This window comes from Babylonia areolata, chromosome 9 (genome assembly GCF_041734735.1).
Source record: "Babylonia areolata isolate BAREFJ2019XMU chromosome 9, ASM4173473v1, whole genome shotgun sequence".
Lineage (NCBI taxonomy): Eukaryota > Metazoa > Mollusca > Gastropoda > Neogastropoda > Buccinidae > Babylonia > Babylonia areolata.
This window is the reverse complement of record NC_134884.1, coordinates 14536294-14563399: the sequence shown is the minus strand read 5'-3', so window position 1 is coordinate 14563399 and position 27106 is coordinate 14536294. Positions and strand designations below refer to the sequence as shown.

General features: G+C 40.8%; 3 protein-coding genes across 3 annotated transcripts; 2 read left to right on the top strand and 1 right to left on the bottom strand.

Moving 5' to 3' along the window:
• Positions 1 to 2373: 2373 nt before the first annotated feature.
• LOC143285738 (acetylcholinesterase-like) lies at positions 2374 to 6088 on the top strand. Its single transcript, XM_076593149.1, has 4 exons — positions 2374 to 2389; positions 2857 to 3991; positions 4880 to 5259; positions 5862 to 6088. Exons 2-4 carry the CDS (start codon positions 2864 to 2866, stop codon positions 6025 to 6027), a joined length of 1674 nt encoding a protein of 557 aa, XP_076449264.1. The 5' UTR covers positions 2374 to 2389; positions 2857 to 2863; the 3' UTR covers positions 6028 to 6088.
• Positions 6089 to 12289: 6201 nt separating this feature from the next.
• LOC143285737 (cholinesterase-like) lies at positions 12290 to 18779 on the top strand. Its single transcript, XM_076593147.1, has 4 exons — positions 12290 to 12351; positions 14750 to 15884; positions 16725 to 17104; positions 18363 to 18779. Exons 2-4 carry the CDS (start codon positions 14769 to 14771, stop codon positions 18526 to 18528), a joined length of 1662 nt encoding a protein of 553 aa, XP_076449262.1. The 5' UTR covers positions 12290 to 12351; positions 14750 to 14768; the 3' UTR covers positions 18529 to 18779.
• A 3024-nt stretch (positions 18780 to 21803) lies between these two features.
• LOC143285963 (cholinesterase-like) lies at positions 21804 to 26901 on the bottom strand. Its single transcript, XM_076593414.1, has 3 exons — positions 26507 to 26901; positions 24691 to 24845; positions 21804 to 21877 (listed from the first exon to the last, which is right to left on the bottom strand). The coding sequence occupies exons 1-3, from the start codon at positions 26899 to 26901 to the stop codon at positions 21804 to 21806; spliced, it is 624 nt and encodes a 207-aa protein (XP_076449529.1).
• Positions 26902 to 27106: the final 205 nt, after the last annotated feature.

The window sequence follows — 27106 nt, the reverse complement described above, 5'->3', positions numbered from 1 at the left end:
TTTAAGATCATGTGAAATCTGTCTACCATCTTTTTTCAGTACATGTCGTCAAAACTGTCTTGTTTTCTGCACACCATCCCCTCTGCTTTTCTAGAACGTTTGTCAAGTCGGTCTTTGTCTTGTATCGTCACGTTCCTGCACCATCACACACAATAATAAAACAAAACATTCGACACAACAGGTCAATAAAGCATTTGTAGCATTTGGTTGCATAAATCAAAAGCTTTTTAATTTCCAGTACTAATAGCTGTTATTTTTCAAAGTGCATTGTTAACTTTCACTAGTGCAGTTGTGTTTTCACTCTCTCTCTGTGTTTGTTTTCCAGTGTGAATCTGTTTATCTGGGCCTTTGCTGTCAATGTCCGCATGTCCCTCTGCAATCCGATGTATCCTATTGTGGCTTATATAGTATACAGTTGGTAGGTGGCATGTTTTTCATGCTGTTTTGTGCACACCAGCTGCGTGTCTGTGTGTGTATGCGTGCGTGTATGCCTAAATATGTGTGTACGTGTGCGCACATGTCTGCGAGAGAGACAGTCTGCTGTATCATGTGATTTATGAAATCGGGAACTGGCAGGTGACACGTTTGTCAATGGTATGTATGTAGAACACAATTTATGCTTATCAGGAGACTCAGCCTCGGCGTTTTCATCGGTTGATATGTGCAAACAGAGTGGCTCTATGTAATAACTTTGTTTTGGTTATGTGTGTGAATGTATTTTTGCATGTTTGTATTTTTGTATGTATGCATGTATACGTGTATGAATGTTAGTCATAGGCTCGCTTGGGATAGTGGACAGAAGGGTTGTGACTGTATTATCTCTGCTGGGACTGTCCAAAAGACAGAGTGAAGACATCGCCTGATACTTGAGCGTGTCGGTATTGATCGGGTCTAAAGGGGTGTCAGCAAGAAGAGAAGGGAGGGGGGAGGGGAGGGAGGGGGGTGGGAGCGGGGAGGGGGTGGGGGGCGGCAGAGGACTGACAGTAATAATCATTCGGGCAAGCTTTTGTCATCATTCGGAGATTCTTATTTTCATTTCGTTATCGCTCAGTGAGTCTGACAAACGCGCGTATATGTATTTACGTATCTCTGCTCGCGGAGTCACTCTTCGTCAACTGACTTTGTCAACGTCGCAGGCCAAGAGATCTAAGGTTTGGAAAATTAGCCGTCTTTCATTTTTGTTTTGTTCGTTTTGTTCAAATGTCTAGAAATCACAATTGTATGTTATGGAGTCGTCTCGGTTCTGGGTTTGTTTTTGTTGATGTCGTTTGTTTTTGTTTTGTCTGGCGTGTATATTTTGAATTTTCAGACATTTGGTATCGTTTCTTGTCAACAATGGTCAAACCAGAGAATGCAAACAAAGGGTCGATCGACCTTTAATTTTACACTTAAGGAGCCCATCACTGAAACCATTAAAAGTTCGAAAAAAAAAAAAAAAAAAAAAAATCACGTTATCAGCTGGTGATGACAGAGAACCGCACACAGCAGCAGGCTTGTGAAGCTTTGGCAGAGTCAGTCGCTGGCTCTTGTCCTTGTCTGTTGAAGTCCCCAGTCTCTGAGTGGTTAATTCTGTAAAAAGTTTGAACGAGGCTGATCATTACGTCACAGGAGCTTGACTCTACAGTTTCGGATTTTCCACCCGAATCCACAAAACTGACATTGATCTTTCTCTCGGTATCCTTGCATTGCTTTGTTTGTCAGCTATAACAGTTTGGGCCAAACGTCGTGCTCTAGAGGACGGGGAAAGCTTAGAGCAGCTACCTCCATTGCAAATTGCCACCTTGTCACCTTGTTGCATAGTTAGCATCATCGACAACTTCTCCATCATTGAAAGCTGTCGCGTACGTCGCGCACAGGTATTTTCTCGATGTTTTACGTTGGGGGTGGGGGGAATTTTCTGACCATGGAATACATTTTGTAATGTCTGCACACTGCAGACAACATCTGCTGGTCTCCACAGAACCTCCATTTTTAGTTCACTGCAGGTGTGTCCACTGATTCTTTGTCGCTTTCTGAAGCTTCGCTCTGTTCTGTTTCCCATTTTAAATGTTTAACACACTGTTTTCAAGACAGCCCAGCACTCTGCCACCCGTTACTGTGTTCGTTTCCCACATTGTGCTTTGCATCACTGAGTAACAGAGTCAATGATATATAACCTAACAGGTGTAACTGGCAACACAATTATCACGCACCAACTGAAGGCACCAATCATCTGTGCCTCATACTCTGCTTTCTCATTCATCAACATGTAATTAAGTAAAACTCTCTTCTGTTGTCAGAGGAAATGCTTCTGATGTGTGACATGTGTTGGAAACATTTTTCGATTCTCTATATAAACCGGTCCCTGTACAGGCACCACGTGGCACTCTGCAGACAACTCAGTCACTTTGTATTTGCATTTTGTATTTGTATTTCTCTTTTTTGTCACAGCAGATTTCTCTGTGTGAAATTCGGGTTGCTCTCTCCAGGGAGAGTGCGTCGCTACACTGAGAGCGCCACCCAATTTTTCTATTTTTTCCTGTGTGCAGTTTTACTTGTTTTTCCTACCGGGTGGATTTTTCTACTGAATTTTGTCAGGGACAACCCTTAAGTTGCCGTGGGTTCTTTTACGTGCGCTAAGTCCATGCTGCACACGGGACCTCGGTTTATCGTCTCATCCGAGTGACTAGCGTGCAGACCACCACTCAAGGTCTGATTACTTTGCGTGGATCAGTCAAGCCACTGAATAGCAAAGCTTTGAGACATGGGATCAAGTGTAAGTAGATGTCATTGGTAGAGATATCATTTTTCTGTTTCATGTGATCTTTTTATTTTGCATGCCCTGTCCGTGACCAGTTTTCCTCTAATGAATTCCAGGCTCACTATGGAAAGACAACTGACCACACCAACAGCGACCTTGATTTTGCTGATAATGGTCAGCAGCACCTTCGCCCAGCAAGCTGATATTGTAAACACGACATTGGGGTGCGTTCAGGGCTTGAGAAAAACGGTGCTGGGAAAAGACGTGGACGTCTATTACGGCATCCCCTTTGCCAAGCCCCCAGTGGGAGAACTTCGCTTCAAGCGTCCAGAGCCTGCTGAGCCATGGACGGACATCAAGTCCACAGTCACCAAACCCAACGCCTGTTTCCAGTCCATAGACACGGCTTTTGACAGGTTTCCTGGGGTGGAAATGTGGAACCCTAACACTCCCATGAGTGAGGACTGTCTCTACCTCAACGTCTGGGTTCCCAGAGGGTTCGAGTCACAGCCACCCAATGCTACCATGGTATGGATCCATGGAGGTGGGTTCTATGGAGGTTCTTCTATTCTGGATGTATATGATGGATCCAAGTTGGCCGTCACTCAGAACGTCATTGTTGCATCCATGAACTACCGTCTGGGACCGCTAGGATTTCTTTACACTGGCACCGTGGATGCACCAGGAAATCAGGGTCTGCTGGACCAATCGTTGGCCTTGAAGTGGATCTCTGATAACATTGAGAGATTTGGAGGTGAGCAAAACACCATCACCATTTTTGGGGAAAGTGCAGGATCAATGAGTGTGGGTTCTCATCTGCTGTCAAACCTGTCCACAAATCACTTTTCTCGAGCAATCATGCAGAGTGGCGCTCCCAACCTTGACAGTTTATTGAGGGAACAGTCCGTCGCCATTGGTAGAGCTCGAAGTTTATCAGAAATGTTTAACTGCTCAGGAAGTCAGCTGTCAGAAATGATGCAGTGCATGCAACAAGTCGATGCAGGGACTTTGACGGATGCTCAGTGGTACATGCTGACGTCTGGATACTATTTTGAAGTACCGTTCGGGCCAGTAGTGGACAACTACTTCTTTACAGATTACCCTCGGACACTCTTGGCTCAAGGTGCTGTAAAGGACACAGAGCTCCTGACTGGAGTCAACAAGGATGAAGGCACATACTTTCTGGTGTATGGGATGCCCTATCGTTTCCCCCTGGATTTACCCAGTAACATCTCTGATGCAGAGTTCAAGGTATGTACTGGTGCTTTTTTTGAGAGGCATATTGATACTTGTTATACATGAATGATAGTAATCAATATATGAAAATTCCCTGCCAGTCTCTGAATGTGCATATGTGGATATAAATATAAGTTTGCATGCATATATTGCAGTGTTTCATGTGCCTATTCTCTGCCTGTCTAATGTGTATGTGTTGATTTGGGCTTAAAATGTACTGGTTGATTGCAATAAGTGTTGCTTGTGATCTGAACCCTCACCGTACTTGAAAGGCTATAATTCTTTTGATTTTTTTCAGTCACTTCCAACAGATGCTATTACTTGGTCAAATAAGGATATGGTTGTATGCTACCAAAAATTGTTGGAATTTCAATCTTGAAAATGAACGAACAAACAAATGAAATATTCATTTCAGTTTCGCTTTTGTTTGAAATTAATTTGTGAAGGAGCTTCAAAACCAAAATCCAAATTAGAATGATAAATACACATGTTATAGTGTATATATTTTTTCCTGACAGACAATGAATCTCAGATGTGATGTGCATCTCTCTCTTCTCTCTTTCCCTGTTTCTCCCGTGTGTGTGTGTGTGTGTGTGTGTGTGTGTGTGTGTGTGTGTGTTCTATTGGTGTCTGCCATAATTAAAGAAATGGTGAAAGAAAAACAAACAAACTTACTATGGTATGTGCGTTTGTTTCCTTTTGTTCAGTTGCCTATTCTGTGAAAAAACCTGTTCATGTTTATTGTAAAATGTTTCATTTGAAATGAAAATAACTTTCTTTGCAAGGTTAAAAAATGTGTGTTTGAAATTAGTTGTTTGGAGGAAAACCACAAAAAACAAACAAACACACCTTTGTGTTTAGTTTTCAGCAGAATATAGTATGCTGCATGTCTGATGTCTCCAGGAAATGATGTACGTCCTCACCTGGAACGGGGAAGAGAGCCTCGTCAAGGCCATCACATATGAATACGTCGACAGACTGGTCCCAGCCCAGAGGGGTTCCTATTGGGACATTGCTGATGACGTCAGTGGAGATGACATCATTAGCTGCCCCACCGTTGACTTTGCCAGCGCCTTCACCTCTCTGGGAGGTGGCCGTGATGTGTACCTGTACTCCTTTGAGCACCGCCTGTCCAACAACCCGTGGCCGGAATGGATGGGGGTGATGCATGGCTATGAGATAGAGGTTGTGTTTGGTTTGCCCCTGGACTACAACTATACACAGGGGGAGGAGGATTTGGCCAGCAGGATGATGGGCTACTGGGCACGGTTTGCTAAGACTGGGTGAGTGGTGTGTGCGTGTGCATATGATCACGCGTGCGCGTGCGTGTGTTAATGTATGTTTGTGTGTGTGTCTGTATGTGTGTGCATGTGTGTGTGAATGTGCTTGGGTGCCTGAGTGCATGTGTGCCTTTGTGTGTGTGTGTGTGCTCGAATGTGTGGATATGCACTATTGGATCAGCACTTACATGTCAAAGACGTCCCCACACTAGACACTAAAAATAAAACTGCCGTTATGGGTCTGAAATGAAAGTCCAGCGCACAAATTGTTTTACTATGCACCCACACGAAACATAGCTCTAAAGATAAAAGCAAACAAACAAAACTGTCATCTTTTCAACCAAAACAATTGTAATGCAAGATCATAGTCCACTATCTTTGCATCTTTGGAGTTTTCTTCAACAGCTAGAAACCAGAGGCAGCAAGTGTGAAAAATTGGCAGAACAAATCTGATCAGATGATAACGCGTGTCACATCCCAAACAGCTGGGCTAGCAGACAGAGATGTAAAGACGAACGCACTAGCCATTCTAAAAAGTATGCAATCTGATTTGACAGGTGCTTTTGTGTGTGTGTGTGTGTGTGTGTGTGTGTGTGTGTGTGCAGAAACCCCAACGACCCCGGCAATGTCTGGCCCAAGCTGACGTCACGTGAGGCCCAGTACCTGAAGATAACGGCACAGGGAGACAGTGTGGGACAGGGCCTACGCCGTGACCAGTGTTCCTTCCGTTCCACTGTCCTTCCTTTGGTCACAGACTGCTCAGATGACTAGTCTGCTTTCCATACTGAGTACATGACCAATGATACAGAACTTGTGTATTGTAACCATTCGACAACTGAAATAAATAAAATCTGGATGGCAGATGTGCTATTGTTCGTGGATTATTTTGGTCTCACTTTTGTTAAGCTGCATTTTCTTTGCATTTGATTCTGTTCATTGAAAACTGGCAAGTGACTGTTGTTGTGGCCATGAAAAAATGATCACCAACCACTGAAACAATGTGGTTATAGACTGTCCACTGAGAGAACATAGGCATACTTCCTATCTGGAGTTCAGTGTCCTACAGATTCATATTAGACGATTGAGATCACAGAAATGTTGCTTAATGGTTGTGCCTTTGATAGTATCACTCAAATTTCCCCAACACTGGAAGTGGATTGATGCCTTGGGCTCAGTTAACTCTTCTGTCTTTACACATGTGGTGGATAAAGATTCTCCCAAATCGATAAATATTGGAACAAGTAGAATCCCGTGTCTTTTATGCAGACAATTTTGTTATTGTATTTTCTCTGAAGGTATCGTTCCATGGAGACATCATATTTTACACTTATATTGCAGTAATGGTGATTACAATTAAATTTGAATGAAGAAACACCATATTATTTTCTCAAAGACGAATCCTCAAGTTTTTAAAGAACCAAGACGTGCTGATGATATAACCGTAACAGCAGAAACAACTAATCAGAAAAAGGGAAGTGCAACTTCGCCGGAGCACACAGATAATCTAAAATCAACCAGTTAATCAGTTTTGGTTAGTTGATTGCCTTTCATATGCATTCCCACCTTTAATAGTACACATAACATTTTTTTCCCCAACATTCCTTATTTAGACAAATGTTTACAGATCCACAGTTTATATACTTTGTGCATTAGAAAGTATAGGGTAAAGACATAATGATGTTCTAAATACTGGCACGTCTACAACAACATATTATAAGCAGAACAATACATATTCAAGAGCATATTTCCAAGGTGATACTGTACAGCTCAGTTGTGAACTAAACGCATGTAGTGCCCATTTTGCACAAATTTGTCACGTTCCATAGTTATGTTAAAAGCATGCTTGTCTACTCCACATTCCGGCTTGAGATTTTGAAAGAAAATTTATAATGTTGGTTTTATCTTTGATTCTGGTTCATGAGATAAATTGTTGCTTAAATTCGGAGCTCTGTTGAAGATAATTCATTTGAAAGTGCACGCTGTTCAGGCTGGCAACACAATGGACATCATCTCAGTAATAGGTACAGGCCTCCTAGGGTATGACCCATTCTGCAGCACTTTCTCTATAATGCTGAGTGCTTCCGCTTTGAGCCTTCCGTTTCCATCGCTGTCTGTTTCTTAAATACACTTGTCCAAACATATTGTGATACTACTGAAAAAAGAACAAAAAAAAACAAAACAAAAACGCAATGCCTAGCACACACACACACACACACACACACACACACACACACACACACACACACACACACACGACCTTGACATAGACTGATATGTGTTCATCAGTATACATGTAAAATCTCCATATCAGTATATGAGTAAAATATAAATTAAAAGTATTGTCACATCTCAGTTATCACATTTTTATGTTGATAGTTCGTATATCTTTTTGTATTCAGTCCATTAAAGATTGTTCCAAGACTGCACATCCAGTAGTTTTCACGAGGGAGAAGTCTCTCATCACTGTCCACGCTCTCAAGTGGGATAATTTTCAGAAAAGAGAGTTCTGGATCCTCAGGGTGATCCCAGTCAAACACATGAGCAGCAACACCACACTTTCTCGCTTTCTTCAGTTTCACATCTGATTTGTTTTCTCCAGCGTGCTATAATGTTCTGTGTAGAACCAACATACCACTTATTGTGACAAATCATCACATAGACTACATCCACATGTAATATGTTGCCGGATTTTCCATTTCCTTTCGCTCCAGGTTGAAACTAAAACTTTGGTTTCTGCTGAGAGGCGACAAGTATCACACTTTCTGCTACAAAGAAAAAACAACTGGTTTGTTAGATGGTCCATGGGGAATATGCCGTTTGGGTACTGTGGGTTTGCATATCTGCCCTAGATTAGTCCTCTTACGATCAGCCGAAATGATTGATTTTTTTTTTATAGTGAAAATTCGTCTTTTTTTCATCTGTATATTGGAGGTGTAAATACTTCTTAATAATGAAGGCTTTAGATGGAACTCTGTGGTCACACTTGGTCACCCACGCAATGTTTTTGTCATTACTTCTTCTTGTTTTTTCAGTAGCTTGTGTCTGTTTTTATTTGCTTCTTCTAATAATCTAGCCTTCGCCGTCTTGTATTGTCATCCGGAAAAGGCAATGTAACGTACCACGTGCGCGCGACATGTTCCTTCTGATCACACCAATCATCCATACTGGCACGCCTCCGTTCGCACAACCACATATACTCCATTTCATTCATAATAAACAACAGTCCAGTGCAGTGACAATTCTTGACCTTTAGATCAGTAAAAAATAAATGTCTGTTTTTTAAACACACATGCACACACAAAATACAATTCCGGTACCCATATACAACAACAAATTCTTCTTCTTTCTTCTTCGTTCGTGGACTGCAACTCCCACGTTCACTCGTGTGTACGAGTGGGCTCTTACGTGTATGACCGTTTTTACCTCGCCATGTAGGCAGCCATACTCCGTTTTCGGGGGTTTGCATGCTGGAGATGTTTTTGTTTCCATAACCCACCGAACGCTGACATGGATTACAGGATTTTTAACCTTCGTAAATGATTTTTCTGCTTGCATATACATACAAATGGGGTTCAGGCACTAGCAGGTCTGCACATATGTTGACTTGGGAGATCGGAAAAATCTCCGCCCTTTACCCAACAGGCGCCGTTACCGAGATTCGAACCCGGGACCCTCAGATTGAAAGTCTAACGCTTTAAGCACTTGGCTATTGCGCCCGTCACAACAAAAAAAAAGAAAAGATTCTTACTCTTATTTCTCTCCTTCTGCTTCTCTCTCTCTCTCTCTCTCTCTCTCCTTCCGCTTCTGTCCTAAATCTCCTCTGCCTTCTTCGTCAGTATCCAGCCTCACCTCTTCTGCGTCTTCCTCCTCTTCTCCGTCGTCGTCTCTTCCCTCTTCTGTCTTCTTCTCCTCCTGCTTGTTCGTCTTCTCTTCTTCTCCGTCTTCTTCTGCTTCTCTGTCTTACTCCTCTCCCATTTCTTCTAGTTTTGAATGATCATTCTCCGTCTCCTTCTTTGTCTACTTCTACATCTTTCCCGCCTTCTTCTGCATCATCTTCTCCTTTTCCATCTTCGTCTCCGTCTTCTTCTCGGTCTTCTTCCTGGTCTTCTCAGTCTTCTCTCCTTCTACTTTTTTTTTCACTTTTCTTCGTCTTCTGTTTAAAGACTGGCTCTCTCTCCTTCCAAACTTAGCGCGAGAACAAGTCCGATGTCGATTGTTCTGCGCTATGAATCAGACTCCCTTCATATTTCATGAAAAGGAGCGGTTCAATTTCACGTAACTAGAATGGTTGCGTTCAGCTCTAACTGAACAGTTTGCGAGCATGTATCACATCACACCACTGGTGTCCCGCGATACATGACACGCAAAATATTGGGAATATTCTTCAGTTCTATTTTGCAAGTCTTTGGTCATCACTGCAGGTCATGCGCAGTCTATTAAAGATTGCTGGTGAGTGGAAGCTATTATGTGGGAGGTAGGAATGATCGTGTTTGCTGAAAACATCTGTGGTAATTTTTCCATCTTAAAGTTGGAGTGACACATCTAGGTATGAAGCTGACTGGCCATGGGTCACAATCTATTTTATATCATGGGGGTGGAGGAACTACAAATAATTACTCAAGGGTTGTAAATCTATCCTCCCTGAATCTAGACCAGTCCAGAAATTTGTATACGTCCCTCATATAATCTGGCAGCAATGATGTTATCAGGGGAACTGGGCATTTTTTTGTTTTGTTTGTTTGTTTGTTGTTATTTAAAAAAAAAAATTTTGACTCACTTGTGCAAACAAAGTGAGTCTGTGTTTTAACCCCGTGTTTGGTTCTCTCTCTCTCTCTCTCTCTCTCTCTCTGTGTGTGTGTGTGTGTCTGTGTGTCCATGGTAAACTTTAACACTGACATTTTCTCTGCAAATACTTTGTCAGTTGACACCAAATTTGGCATAAAAATAGGAAAAATTCAGTTCTTTCCAGTCCTCTTGTTTAAAACAATATTGCACCTCTGGTACAGGTAAAAAAAAAATAAAAAAATAAAGAAGCTAAATTATATGCAAACTGAATTTACTGTTATATTTATATATTTTTATTCTCTAAACTTAGCACTTTGATCTGATATTCTGACACAACAGCAAGAGCAGTCATTTTTATCATTTTTTGTTCAAACAGGAACTTCTTCTGCTAAGCATGGAGGTTATTTATTTATTTTTTTTTTGCATGTCTTTGGTGCAGATAGTAAAAAAGGGAAATTAATCTGTAATTAATGCTAGGGGACTTAATTTGTTTTAAACTGATTTTTCTCATCTTAAACATTACATTTTGAAATTATACTCAATACATAAAAAGCTTTCAGGGCTTTCACTATGTCCATTCGCCCAAGTGGTCTTTTTCGAAAAATACTAAAATCAATATGACGAGTGAACTTTATAGATCTATTGGCTGAGCCCTGAATGTCATGGGCAAAAATCAATTGCGTACACATATTTATACATATTCAAAGCGCGTGCTCATATACTTCACGAACGCGAACAACGCCATTTTGTTTCAAGTTGTTGACCTGCCCGTTCAATCCTATATTCAATCGACAATACACGATAACATGTGATGGAAAGTTGGAGAAGGAGGCTGATAAATATTTATTCAGAGAAAGATTTGTGAACGCCTCATCACTTACTTGATTATTCCCCAAACTGCCATGAAAATATCCACAGAATCAGTCGGAATTCACAGTTTAAGATAAAAAAATCCCATGAGAGTTAATACCCTTGAATTGATGAACGTAACAATTTCCAGTCTTGATTTTTCTCAAAATGAAGTCCTTTTCACTTCACACGACGTTTAGAAGTACTTGTACTTGGCTCTACATGTTATTCGTTTAACAAAATACTCAATTTTCATATCAACTTTAAAACTATAAAACTAGAATGAACATAAAATAGAAATTGAATCGAACTGAACTTGTACATCTCTCTAGATCCAGAGAAAACGGCTAAATGTTGCAGTGTGATTGCGGCGATAGCCACGCCTCCTTTACCGCAGACTTAAAAAGAATTTTTAATTGCCTTCAAAGATTTTTTGAATGCCCAAGATACACCAGAATAATATGATTTAAACAGCGTTCTCACTGCGAATGCCGCAATCGATTTATCGCCCTTTAAAAAAGCATGTTTAAATCTTATATGTTTTAACGTCGGCTAAGGAGCCCCAATAGTGTAATAGGTAAGACAGGTTCTTCTCACCCGAACACGGGTTATTCGAATCTGCCGTTGGGACTTTCTTTTTCTTTTAACCCAAAGCTTTACAATAACAAATACAGAACACATTTTAACGATTATATATATATATATATATATATATATTTTTTTTTTTATAAGTGTATCACAAGTGAGTCTTGAAGGCCTTGCCTCTCTTGTTTTTATTTTTTATTATTTATTTATCTATCTATTTATTTATTTTTTTGTTTTGTATGTTTGTTTTACTGAACAGCAGTTAGGAATTGATGTGTTCGCAGCTGACAAAACTGCTTCCATGAATTTAGCGGACAAGCTGTCAACATTTTCCACGGGAACGTCACTGAGAAAGAATGTTTTCGGGATTTTATTCCAGTCAGATTTTTCTATGATCATAGTTTGGAATCTTATCTTTCACGAAGCCATATGACTTTATGTATCTTCTATAGCTATGACAATCAGTTAATGGTCGCTGGCTAGCGTGTCCTTAGTGGAATCCCACTCAGAAACAATTGCAGTGGAAATGAGAGATGGGTTTATAGCTGTGGCTTTATGTCGTAACCTATCAAGGATTCTGTCACACAACAATCATGCAGAAGATGTAAAAACAAATGCACCACATTTTCAGAAAAACCCATTGTTGATGGCGATGTCCCAGACGGGGAATGGGCAATTATACCGCCGACTATTAACCATTTTTTATTCTGTTCCAATATGGTTCATAACTATTCTGTGTTGTGTGTGTGTGTGTGTGTGTGTGTGTGTGTGTGTGTGTGTGTGTGTGTGTAGATATAAACAGATATCTTAACAAAGACATTCAGACCGCTAGATAGAACTGGACAGGTCGGCCGCGTGGAGAACCAGGAAAGAAAGGTACTTTTTTTGACTCACTTGTAGTGTGAACAATTTGAGTGTTCGGTTGTCTCTGTGTCCGTGGTTAACTTTACCATGGTCATTTTCTCTGGTATCACTGTGTCAGATGACACCAAATTTGGCACATAAGGAAAAATTCAGTTCTTTCCGCTCATTCTGATTCTGATGACAATGCACCGCTGGTATGAGCACACACACACACACACACACAAAGAATAAATAAAAAAGTAGCCAGAAGTTTTGCACCAAAAGTACTGTTACATTTACATTTTTCATTTACAATATCTGGCACTTTGACTTCACATACTGACATACTGATTAGCAGCAGCAGTTATTTTAATCATCATTTGTTCTTCATATAAGAACGTTTGCTTAGTAAAGTTACATTGATAAATGCATCTCCTTGAAACAGCTTACTTAAGGGAAATTATTCTCTTTTTTTACAACAGTAATTGATTTTTTTTCTTCAAACTGATCTCTCCAATCTAAAAATTTACATTTTAAAATCATGACTCAATACATAGAAAGGCTTTTGTGTTTTACACTCAGTGTGAAGGTCTTTCACTAAGTACATTCGCCCAATTGGTCTTTTTCAGAAAACACAATAATTAATAGCGTTCACCTCTTTACGAAAGTGAGCGCGTGCGCGGCTTCGGAGGCCACCATGTTGTTTCCTTCAGGATCTCCATTTCAAAATCCAGCATTCAATAGATAATTGACGATAGCATAGATTGAAAAGAGGCGAAGGAGGCTGCCAGATGTTTATTCAGAGAAAGATTAGTATACTACTACTACTACTACCTCTACTACTACTATGATGACGACGATAGCGACGGGAACTGTTACTACTACTGCTGGCTGTACTGATTGTGGGTACAGAGGAGGCGTTGGTGCCAGTAATGGTGGTTGATGTCCAACTTATCTTATTCAGGTTATTTGATTTTCTTCAGTTACTTATTCTTCTTTTGTTTTATGTGTTCACATATGTAAATTTCGTTCCTTTCCCTTTATTCCCTTTCCGTCTGTACCTTTCTTAGAGCCTTCTTATTTTGTAATGTAACCAATACCCTCCCCCCTTTAGGCCTATATCCCCTTACGTTTGTATTTTATCATTATTATGACTGTTTCGTTTAATTATTTGTTCATTGATTTATTTGTTTATAATTGCATCCATTACTTATTATCTTTTAATTCTTTCTTTATCTATTTTGTATTTTGCAACTACTTTTGATTTCAATATTTATTCAGTTAGGTTTTAAAGAATTTATCATTTAGTAGCGGAAAATGTAGACAATCTCGATTTTCTGGGGAAGTGGCCACAACTCTGAGTGAAACCTGACAGTGGTGAAACCGCATCACAACATGTACGTCACGGTGTGATTGCGTCATGATAGCTGAGTCTCGACTTCCTGTCTCGTGCCTTACGTCCCTCCGCACCCCCTCACCCCCACCACCATCTTTTCCTCTCTTCACACCCACTAACCACGACGACGACCATCTCTCTGTCTTTCCCTCAACCATGTACACCACCCCTCCCCCCTTAAATAGTTTTAACTGGCCAGAAACAAGCACCCCCAAACCACCCCATCCCCTCTCTGCGGTCTCCGCTTGTCCTTCCTCCCCCTTCTACATTCCACTTTTCCACCCCTTTCCAACGTCTTCCACCATGAACACAACAGGTATCCGCCACCGTATAAATACATGTCTTGATACATGGAAAGTATTCAGATTTTATCTTACCGTAGACATTTTTTGAAGAGGTATATGCATGAATATGTATGTTAACAAGACATGTTTTTCCTTCTTCAACTCCGGTCTCGTTCTTCACCCCCAAACTCCCCATACCCTCTCCCTCTTTTATCTGCTTTCAACTTTAACCACCATCTCTGACTCTCCCTTCCTCCACCCCCTCTCCCCCTCCGTCCCTTGTGAAATTGAGTGGATGAAGGGGTAGCATTACAAAAACAGCAACATAATTCTTAACAATAACATCATCAACAACAGTGACACGGCTTGTGTTGATATGTTCTGATTAAGTCATTACTGGTCATGATTTATCCTCTGTCCTTAACTTCCCTTCATCTTGATTTTCTTCTTCCACGTAATGCCATTCCTGTACTGCCTTCAGCCATCAAATGAATTTGGAATGGTAAAGGCGAAGGGTTAACATTAAAGAATGAAATTCAAAACTATTTAAAACGCGTTAGACCTCTTACCAGTAGCATCATCAACAACAGTGACAAGGCCTCTGAAGATCCGTTCAGATTCAATCATCACATCATGACATGATCGTGTTTTACCTGCTGCCCTTTTCTTCACTTCTGCTTCTCTTGCTTTTCCTCTCCTATGAAAATTACTAATGCTACTCATGTCATGCTCTTCCCCTCTTGAATTTCAGGCTCACTTTGGAACGAAAAATGACCACACCAACAGCGACCTTGATTTTGCTGACGATGGTCAGCAGTTCCTTTGCTCAGCAAGCTGATGTTGTAAACACGACGTTGGGGCGAGTTCAGGGGTTGAGAAAAACGGTGCTGGGAAAAGACGTGGACGTCTATTACGGCATCCCCTTTGCCAAGCCCCCAGTGGGAGAACTTCGCTTCAAGCGTCCAGAGCCTGCTGAGCCATGGACGGACATCAAGTCCACAGTCACCAAACCCAACGCCTGTTTCCAGTCCATAGACACGGCTTTTGGCAGGTTTCCTGGGGTGGAAATGTGGAACCCTAACACTCCCATAAGTGAGGACTGTCTCTACCTCAACATCTGGGTTCCCAGAGGGTTTGAGTCACAGCCACCCAATGCTACCATGGTATGGATCAATGGAGGTGGGTTCTATGGAGGTTCTTCCATGCTGGATGTGTATGATGGATCCAAGTTGGCCGTCACTCAGAACGTCATTGTTGCATCCATGAACTACCGTCTGGGTCCTCTAGGATTTCTTTACACTGGCACCGTGGATGCACCAGGAAATCAGGGTCTGCTGGACCAGTCGTTGGCCTTGAAGTGGATCTATGATAACATTGAGAGATTTGGAGGTGAGCGAAACACCATCACAATTTTTGGGGAAAGTGCAGGATCAATGAGTGTGGGTTTTCATCTGCTGTCAAACCTGTCCACAAATCACTTTTCTCGAGCAATCATGCAGAGTGGCGCTCCCAACCTTGACAGGTTATTGATGGAACAGTCTGTCGCCATTGGTAGAGCTCGAAATTTATCAGAAATGTTCGACTGCTCAAGAAGTCAGCTGTCAGAAATGATGCAGTGCATGCAACAAGTCGATGCAGGGACTTTGACGGATGCTCAGTGGTACTTGCTGACGTCCGGTTACTATTTTGAAATGCCGTTGGGGCCAGTAGTGGACAACTACTTCCTTACAGATTACCCTCGGATACTCTTGGCTCAAGGTGCTGTAAAGGACACAGAGCTCCTGACTGGAGTCAACAAGGATGAAGGCACATACATTCTGGTGTATAGGATGCCCAGTCGTTTCCCCCTGGATTTACCCAGTAACATCTCTGATGCAGAGTTCAAGGTATGTACTGGTGCTATTTTTGAGAGGCATATTGATAATTGTTATACCTGGATTATCGATAGTGATCAATATATGAAAATTCCCTGCCAGTCTCTGAATGTGTATATGTGGATATAAATATAAGTTTGCATGCATATATCGCAGTGTTTCATGTGCCTATTCTCTGCCTGTCTACCTTATTGTGTGTGTGTTGGTGTGAGCTTAAAATGTGCGGGTCGATTGCAATAAGTGTTCCTTGTGACTTAAACCCTCACCATGCATGAAAGACCATAATTATTTTGATTTTTTTTCAGTCACTTTTAACAGATGTTAAAACATCGCCGAATAAGGATACAGTTGCATGCTTCCCCAAATTGTTCGAACTTCAGTCATGAAAATGAACGAACAAGTAAATGAAATATTCATTTTTGTTTGGTAAAAGAATGTGTTCTTTCTTAATTTTTGTTTGATATAAATTTGTGAAACCAAGGAGCTTCAAAACGAAAACCAAATTTCGAATAATAAATACACGTGTCAAAAAGAATTAATTTTTTTTAGACCTCTGACAGACAATGAATCTATTGGTGTCTGCCATAATCAAAGAAATGGTGAAAGAAAAAAACAAACTTATTATTGTATGTGTGTTTGTTTCCTTTTTGTTCAGTTGCCTCTGCTGTGAACAAACCTATGCAATCATGTTTATTGTAAAATGTTTCATTTGAAATGAAAACAACCTTCTTTGCAAGGTTAAAATGTGTTTTTGAAATGATCTAGTTGTTTGGAGGAAAACCAAAAAAACAAACACACTCTTGTGTTTAGTTTCCAGCAGAATATAGTATGCTGCATGTCTGATGTCTCCAGGAAATGATGTACGTCCTCACCTTCAATGGGGAAGAGAGCCTGGTCAAGGCCATCACATATGAATACGTCGACAGACTGGTCCCAGCCCAGAGGGGTTCCTATTGGGACATTGCTGCTGACGTCAGTGGAGATGACATCATTAGCTGCCCCACCGTTGACTTTGCCAGCGCCTTCACCTCTCTGGGAGGTGGCCGTGATGTGTACCTGTACTCCTTTGAGCACCGCCTGTCCAACAACCCGTGGCCGGAATGGATGGGGGTGATGCATGGCTATGAGATAGATGCTGTGTTTGGTTTGCCTCTGGACTACAACTATACACAGGGGGAGGAGGATTTGGCCAGCAGGATGATGGGCTACTGGACACGGTTTGCTAAGACTGGGTGAGTGGTGTGTGTGTGTGTGTGTGTGTGTGTGTGTGTGTGTGTGTGTGTGTGTGTGTGTGTGCGTGTGTGTGTGTTAGTGTGTGTGTGTGTGTGTGTGTGTGTGTGTGTGTGTGTGTGTGTGTGTGTGTGTTTGTGTGTGTGTGTGTGTGTGTGTGTGCGTGTGTGTGCACGTCCTTTGAGTATACCTAATTTATCATGTGATCTGAAGTAGTTTACCTTTGTCGGGTGACTGTATACACATGTAGGAAAACTTAACTTCCAGCAAAGTATGAAAAGTCCTTAGCTATTCGGTTTGAAACAATTATAGTATGTTCTGTAGACAAACTGAACATTGTTGCTGCAAGGTGTCTAACAATTATGTGAGTTTTTTCCATGGCAGTTGAATTAAAAGTTTTGACACTAGAGTGTAATCTAGAAAATACATGTTATCCTTTCTGTGTGAACCTGGTTGCAGAAAGTTTGCAGTAGTGATCCATGGAATCTATAAAATCTTCTGTCTGTGACTAACGTTTTATGTTGGCCTAATGGTGCACTGTGACTATGTTGCTGTTTCATTATCAAGGTGGACGACAGAATCTTTGAAGTTGTTTTAGTCTTCTTTTGGTCTATACAAAACCACACTTAAACGCCCACGTGGAACTGTCGACATGAGCCCTTGAGAAATGTTTTGTGCCTCATCAACAATTAGACTTTTGGTCTAACAAACTGTGTAATCAGGATTCACACCTCCAGGAATCACCATTTCAAAAGCAGGGAATATCAGGCGCCTATTTTCTCCACATTGTTTGGATGCAAACATTTAAGACTTTACTGTGTTCTATAAGTGTGCTGACGTTTTCTGCACAGTAAAACAATGATCTCTGGACTAGATGCCAAGACATGGTTAGTTGTGCTTGAGGACAATGAGTTTAATGTTGTGATATGAGGTACATACTGACCCCAGTCAGACAGGCAAACAAGATCTCTCTCTCTCTCTCTCACACACACACACACACACACACACACACACTACAACTAATAATAATATCCATATGATTCATAATATGATGGCAGTAGTGAGTGTGTGTGTGAGGGGATTTTGACCCCAGTCTGACAGGCAAACAGGATGACTAACACACACACACACACACACACACACACACCACTACCACCACTGCCATTATTCATAAGATTCGCAATATGATAGCAGCAGTGTGCGTGCGTTCGTGCGTGCGTGCTTGCGTGCGCACGTGTGTGTGTGTGTGTGTGTGTGCAGAAACCCCAACGACCCCGGCAATGTCTGGCCCAAGCTGACGTCACGTGAGGCCCAGTACCTGAAGATAACGGCACAGGGAGATAGTGTGGGACAGGGACTACGCCGTGACCAGTGTTCCTTCCGTTCCACTGTCCTTCCTTTGGTCACAGACTGCCCAGATGACTAGTCTGCTTTCTCGTTCTTCTGTGTCGGTAGTGGCCAGCGCAACTAAATGGAACTGATACGTGAATTATGAGCAACACTCGTCAACGTTTACCTGGAGGATTCAGTTTTCACTCTCTTTAAAAAAAAATGATCTAATTGGCATTATTGTCTAGATCCTTTCATTATGTAAACAGATTTTTACAGTCATTTTTTTTTCTGGTTAATCTCAGAAGTTTCATCACTTAAACAGAAATAAAAGTTCTTGCAAATTCATTGGTGTTTCAGTGGCTTGTGTTTTTATCTTCAGTAATATCTTTGGAGTGTTTCATTAAAGATGAACAAGCACCACAAAAACAAAGCAAAACAATATATATATGATTACTTTTCTGGTATTTCATTTTCCTTTTTTCTTCTACATTGTATCATCAAACAATGACAGAAACTGGTGCTGAAGAAGAAATAAATAACTTTTGTAAAATATATGCTTTTCTCATCTTGATGGAAATCAAGATTCATTGAGTGAAGGACTGATAACTGCAACAGAAATATCTCAAGTCCTTCAAATAATGAAAAAAGTTATCTTACCCTGTCACTGATGAACTTTCTACATTTCTGAAATTGTTTTGATTTAAAACTGTCAGTGTTGTTTTGATTTAAAACTGTCAGTATCTTTGTTGTAAACAGATTGAGTTGGCATTTTTATAAGAGATAGATTTGAATCGTACATTATTTCTTTTAAACACAGGTTTCGCTCTTTCTCCATGTTTAACTTTAGGATGCGTAATGATTTGCTATATGTGACGTTGTTCGCAAAGTGACGTAGATTATTGGTTGAAATACGACACGACTAAAAAATCTTGAGGGCTGACATATCAAGCGAAAGGTTCAACGGTTATCTGTGGATAATCTAGGTCTTACATGTCAAGCGAGCGTGCCTAAAACATGTGTAACGCTTCAAGAGCGTGTGAAAATAATTATAGTATAGAATAACGTATTAAGTAGCTTGTGAAGTAAGGAGTCTGCTGATCGTCGTAGAGATTGATGCAGAAGTCTGATCGATTGATTGAAGAGTTGTTAAAGGCACGTTTCCAGTGTTTTACCGTTATTCTGGTGTTGAAGATTAGACCTGTTAATCTTCTATGGAAATTAAGGATTTTGAACCTTACACATGAGTCGATATTTGCTCTGTCCGTATTAGATTCAACGACAGATTCGAACCAACTCTTGTCGCTATCAGACAGCGTTATACGTCCTCTGAAGATTTTAAGAACAAGTGTTTGATTCTTGCCATTTACGTCTTGGGAAACAATCAGCTGTCGTCACCTACCTGCGTCCTCTGAGTAGTGTCCATAAAGTACGAGAGTCATGATCGAAACCCGTATCACAACGTGACAATCTGAAATCAATCGTTCGTAGAGGTCTTCAAAATGGAGTTTACCTTATTCCCAGGAGATAGTTTAATTACTTTGTTACAGGAAAGAAAAATCGGAACCTATCATTTTGACTAATTGGGATTATAAATCATTAGCTACAATTTTAGCTTTTAACCTGGGACGAGTTATTCACAACTTGATCAACGAAGGCCAGGTAGATAACAGATAAGGATAAAAAAATTCCGTGACAGTGATAAAATCGGTTGACAAGGACATTGGTGATCTACATGAAACAATTAACTGTGGATGTTTATTGGTTATTGTGTGCATTACAAAGCCTTCGATTTGACTTCAAATAATGTATCGTTGCTGTATTCAAGGCTTTAGGGAAGAATAAAAATGGGCGTTGGTAATGACCGATATATACTTCAATAAATCAAAGTAGATGGATATCGCATTCTCTGTCTCCTTCTCTGTCTCTCTGTCTGGTTGTCTGGTTGTCTCTCGTTCTCTCTATCTTTCTCTCTCAAGCATGAAACTAACACGCTTGATCTTATTTCAATGTCGAAAATAACTCTATTGACTAAGTCCGAGAGTACCGTGTCTTACGGGTCACGACAGGAGATGACTTTTAATGACAATATCATATTGACTTTATAGGTAGCAGTTTTTCATCATTAGTTCAAGCCATATACACTTATACCGGAAAATTGTTTTTCCACACTCATTATCTTTTTTTCAGTATTTACGCATCTATAGTCTGGGCCTGTGCTGCAGACATTCAACACGGGAAGCAAAGTCCCCTCCACGAGAGAGCAGACACACTAATCACATCAGATCCACATTTTCAGCCTCAGAAAACCAGAAAAGTTCCGGTATATTTTTACAAAACGAGTAGAATCTAACAAATCGTTTCTTAAGAACAAGCTGCGTAATAAGTTGGTACCACAATATCTATAAACCTGCCCAGCCGAGCCTCATGCCAATGTGGCTCAAACAAACGCATTTTATCACTCACTTGACTTGACACGTTAAAAACTAGTTCTGCATTTTCAGGTGCATCCCTTGGGAACTCCCTTTCTCTCCACGTACATATTTTCAAAACAAATCTGAATAAATATTCAAAACCTTCCAATTGAAAACTGATTCCGATCTGGAAACAACCTCTAGCATGAAAGAACTGGACCTTTGTGTTCCACTTTCTGGCATTAATTAAGTGCTTTGGTTGCAAATTCATTGACACAACTGTTGCAAATTCTTTGAAACAACTGGTCGCTTACAGCTTTGACAACACCCTTGTCGGCGATTCAAAGTATCTGCTTTATTATCGGGCACTGATTAATTGATAAAATAAAACTTATTTGATCTAGGATTTAACATAACTCATAGCTGTGTAGTACCCAGTTTCATCTCGGCCAGCCAGCCAGCCTGCTTCTCAGTAAACTGGAAAAACAACAACAACGAAACCCACATGTGAAACAGTCGAAGTATTTCTGGAATGTGAACGTTACGCAACAGAGTGAGAGACAGACTAAAGAAAGGCAACAAACATTCACATGAGCCTATATAATCTAACAAAACGTTGTCCCTGAGCCTATATAATCTGACAAAAAGATTCACAAATTGTTGCTGCTTACGAACCAGTAACACACACACACACACACACACACACACAGGCATTCAACTCTGAGTCTGGGGAATGCTGACTTCTTGTTTCTCAACGTTCCTGTGGATCCACGAACTGAAAACAGTGAAAACAATGATCACCTCAGGTCTTGTGTAGTATTGGCCCTGCATACACAAATTACTTGGTTCTTTCGGACGCGTCATCTTAGTCTTGAAGACACGTGTTGTCCCGAGGCTGCACCAGCCTCATCAGACCTCAGCCAGGTGTGTCCCGCTCCAGCCTCCCCGGACTGGGCCGCTACCACGTCTCCTCGGACTGTGGGTTGATCTCGTCTCCTCGGACTGGGCTGTCTCTACGTCTGCCCCGGAGCTCTGGGACGGCGTATTAAGACCCGTAAGATATATGCTGTATATATAATTTCCACATTCCCCATACACCTAATTCATCCATTGCCATTCATTCCCCTTCTTATATAAGTTCAAATTATTATTTTGGAATATCCACGGCCCTCTCCAACTATTGAATATCAATTTCCCGTTCAGACCATGCTCCTTACATGACACAGAAAGAGAAGATCATTTATTCATTATCCATGCGTCGGGACTAACACGGAGAAAAGAATATCTAACAATAATTCCCAGGTTATTACGAAAAACATGGTCACATTTCTCTACATTTAGCGCTATAAAGATAGCATAATTCTATACTACCTTTGCTCTTCATGCTAGCGAAAATATGTACAGAGAACATACTGTCATTAGGTCAATTAGCAGTATCACCAAGCTTACACAATATATTGCAACGCATACTTCCACCAAAAACTGCACAAAAATATGAATTACATTTACGGTACATAAAAAAACATGTTTACGCAAAAAGACTAACCGTATCTTTAAACTCTTATGAAAAATAACTAATATGTAATCACCTGTAGGCCAGAACCACAGAGCACCAACAGCGAAACCCTTTTCTTCAAGTGTCTACGAAAGACTGTGTGTCACCAGCCAGTTAAACCGGGTAGAGAAAAAAAAAAGCTCACTGACAAGTACAAAAAAAACCCACCCCAAAACAAAAACAAAACAAAAGAAAAAAAAAGAAAAAAAAAAAACACAAAAAAAACACGTGCCAATGAACAGAATTACCATGCACGAGGAAACAGAGTGTGGCACTCCGAAACAGTGAAAAACCTTTAGATCCTTAATTTCTATGATCTAATACTGTTGGATTTTATAATGACACACAACGTTGCAGCACGTGAAAAAAAGGGGTTTATTTTTACATGACACATTCAAAATAATATTTGAGAGAGAGAGAGGGAGCGAGCGAGAGATTGGAGTGGATGAATTCTTTTACTGAGATGAGCCATCTCCTCGTGTCTTACAGAACAGATGTAGGGCGAAAAAATGAAATTCCCAGAGCTTATCACGACACAAATCAAGTACTGATTATCATCACCATGATCATCATCGTCATCATTGTGGTGTTATGTTGTGGAGTGATGGCCTAGAGGTAACGCGTCCGCCTAGGAAGCGAGAGAATCTGAGCGCGCTGGTTCGAATCACGGCTCAGCCGACGATATTTTCTCCCCCTCCACTAGACCTTGAGTGGTGGTTTGGACGCTAGTCATTCGGATGAGACGATAAACCGAGGTCCCGTGTGTGGCATGCACTTAGCGCACGTAAAAGGACCCACGGCAACAAAAGGGTTGTTCCTGGCAAAATTCTGTAGAAAAATCCACTTGGATAGGAAAAAGAAATAAAACTGCACGCAGGAAAAAATACAAAAATATGGGTGGCGCTGTAGTGTAGCGACGCGCTCTCCCTGGGGAGAGCAGCCCGAATTTCACACAGAGAAATCTGTTGACAAAAAGAGAAATACAATACAATACAGTGCAATACAATACAATACAATATAATACAATAATGTGGTGTTGTTCCTATACGGTTCGTAGTTTTGAATGATTCACTTGCGTTCACAACATCATTGCGACTTGGGTGTCACTGTCTGTACGGCTGTGGTATCGCCGTGATCATCATCGTCATGAACGGTATGTACTGACGAAGACTAAATACAAGAAGTGCACCAATCATGCTGAATAATATACAAAAGAAAAACCATAAACACACAAAGCTAATTCAGACTGAACATTTACAACACAAGTCAATCAGTTTGACTGGATAAACCAAAGAGCTAAGGTATGTAAATGTAAAGGTTATGCAATATGTATTTACCTCTCTCATCTACGTAAGTATATTTCTCTATCTCTCCCACCCGTGGACTGCGCTCAAAACATCCATCCTAAAAAGAATAATCAATATTTTTCAGGGACAGCAGGGGTGGGGAGAGAGAGAGAGAGGGGTGGGGGTGGGGGTGGTGAGACGAAGACAGACAGACAGACAGACAGACAGACAGACAGGGACAGAGTAAAGCAGAACGAGAGAGACAGATAGTCGGTACATCCATGTCAGCATATTCCAGGAAAAAAAAGAAGAAAAAAAAACGATCCCCAAAGGTTGATAACACATTGAGAAGAAGGGGGATAACAGCGGAGATTCAATGTCCATCACTCGTAAACGCAGAAACTTCTGAGCTGGAATCTGCAACACAACATCTAATTCGTCAGAATACCTATGCTGTTATTCGCAGTGCGATACATATATGGGTGGTGGGGCTATATTTACTGTTACCCAAAATAAGATGATCAATGTACGTCTTAAAGTATCATGAATGATCCACATAACCTCCCTAGGAACTTAATATGTCATTTTAGGACGATACACATGTTTTTAGTATTCATATCAAACGATTCTATGATACAAGACTACGTGAAACTGTTTTGAAGGTAAGAAATTTTCTCACAGAACATATCCCTTCGATATCACAATGGCTGACCCACTCTTTGAAAGACAGCCCTCCGCCAATAAAACCCAAGGTACATACAATATGTGCCCCCCCTCTCCTCCCCGCCCCCGGACCCCCCCTACCCCCCCCCCCAAAAAAAAAACAACAACAAAAAACAAAAAACAACCCAACTAAACAACAAAACAACAATAACAAACCAACCAACCAAACAAAAAAACGCAACTGAAAGATGAACGAAAGAACATTTCCTTGCGTCCTTTTGTTGACCGGAAAATTACATCGAGGAGAAAGGAAAGGAAAACATCACGTGCAGTGACCTTACCCTGCTGTAGCAAAGGAAGGACAGTGGAACGGAAGGAACACTGGTCACGGCGTAGTCCCTGTCCCACACTGTCTCCCTGTGCCGTTATCTTCAGGTACTGGGCTTCATGTGACGTCAGCTTGGGCCAGACTGGGTCATTACCGTCGTTCGGATTTCTGCACGCATTCACAGACATAATCATATATTTTTCCCTTGCTCAGAAGGTTCTTTTGTACTTTTGACAACAGAGTGGGTTTTTTTTCAATGCACAGAACAATATAGAACCTTATTAAAATACAACACACATAGGGAAAATATATGAATCAGAGCGTTACATTTTAATAAGAAACACAAAGAACTATTCTATTGCAAGACCAAAAGTATTTTTTATCTCCTTCCACCGTCGACACTCTCTCATTCTCTCCACCTTGTTACAATTTGCCTATCACCATGTCCACCACTTCTCTTTTATCACTGGCTGTTAACATTGTCAGTGAAAGCAATGTTTAGCAAAAGGGCTGGCTAGGTGTGTGTGTGTGTGTGTGTGTGTGTGTGTGTGTGTGTGTGTGTGTGTGTGTGTGTGTGTGTGTGTGTGAGGGAGAGAGGAGAGAGGGAGAAAACTCGAATTCGAACATTTTAATGTACATCGGCCTTGGGCCACAATACAAGGGAAGCCATATCATTGGGGTAGGGGCGGGAGGGGGGGGGGGTGTCGTTGACAACATGGTTAAGTTCCAATTCACTTTTCAAAACCATTCCAAGCAATGTTGTTATTACATTAATTGACATTACAATGCAATCCACATGCAAATATTACCTCATTTAATACTTAAATTGATGATGATTTTGGTATCCTGTACAAAAATACATGATCATATACAACACATAAAATGTTTCACTACTTATAAAGTAGGCTGACCATATCTTATCATGCTTATAAATGGTTAGTTACATGAAACTTCATAAGACTCGTTCTTGGATAATAATGGATCCATATTATCATTACAGTCGGCTGAGATTTTTCTTTCTTCTGTTGATTGAATGGAATACATATCTGGACAAACTGTGTCTGGTGGACATTTGCTACCTGGAGCAATAAACGTAAGGGAGTTCTGACCGAAGTCTTTAGAAATTTGGTTCTAAGGTCTGAATACATGGGACAGTCAAATAGAAAATGGCTTTCGTCTTCAATTGCCAACATGCAAAAAGAGAAATTTCTATCTCGATTAAAATCACTATATCGATGCACATTTCTATTGAGTGGTAGCACATTAAATCTTATTTGCGAAACAGCAACCCCAAAGCAGTATGTGTCTATATCATTGATTATTTTCTCTTTCGAAAGTTGTTTTGAATGATCTATAGATTTCATATCTGTCACGATCTGTAAGCGTGCCAGACCATTTCTGGATAAAGAAATCAATAAGTCTCTGCTTAAATAAACTTAACAACATGTTAATATCTCCAACACCTTGTTGCAACCAAACAAAATTAAATCCTATTTCACAAAACATTTCTCTAACTTTGGATGCGCAACACGTTTTCCCACTGCTGTCAAATCCAAGTAACATTTGATCAGCCTTGTATGGCAGTCTTTCATTATCCATTTGTATCAGTTTAAACCAGTACCTTAATACAGAAACGTAAGTGTTTACATAGAGTGCATACTTTCACAAATCCCCATGAACCATTTTGTTCGCGGTTCTGATTGGTACACCTAAAAATCTCTTGCATGCTAACATAGGAGACAGACAGACAAGATAGACAGACAGAGGCAGAGAGACAGACAGACAGACAGACAAACAGAAAGACAGACAGACAGACAGACAGTGCTCACCCAGTCTGAGCAAACCGTGTCCAGTAGCCCATCATCCTGCTGGCCAAATCTTCCTCCCCCTGTGTATAGTTGTAGTCCAGAGGCAAACCAAACACAGCCTCTATCTCATAGCCATGCATCACCCCCATCCATTCCGGCCACGGGTTGTTGGACAGGCGGTGCTCAAAGGAGTACAGGTACACATCACGGCCACCTCCCAGAGAGGCGAAGGCGCTGGCAAAGTCAACTGTGGGGCACTTGAACACGCTGTCTCCAACCACGTCAGTGGCAATGCGCCAATAAGGATCTCTCTGCACAGGAACCGTTCTGTCCACGTATTCGTATATGATGGCTTTGGTCACTCGTTCATCTCCAGGAAAGTTGAGGTCGTGTATAATCTCCTGCGCATGGAACATGCTAATCAAAGAAGAATGCAAAACGAGAAGTTTTTTTTGTTTGTTTTGTTTTGTTTTTAAAGAAAAAAAGTAAGTTTTCTTTTAGCGGAGAATACTAGAGTATGAGGTACACATAAAAAAAATATTAAAATTTGGCTGATGACAGAAGTTAGACAATAGCTATCAAAATAAACAAATCTATTGCCGAATCTGATTCGTCTGTTCT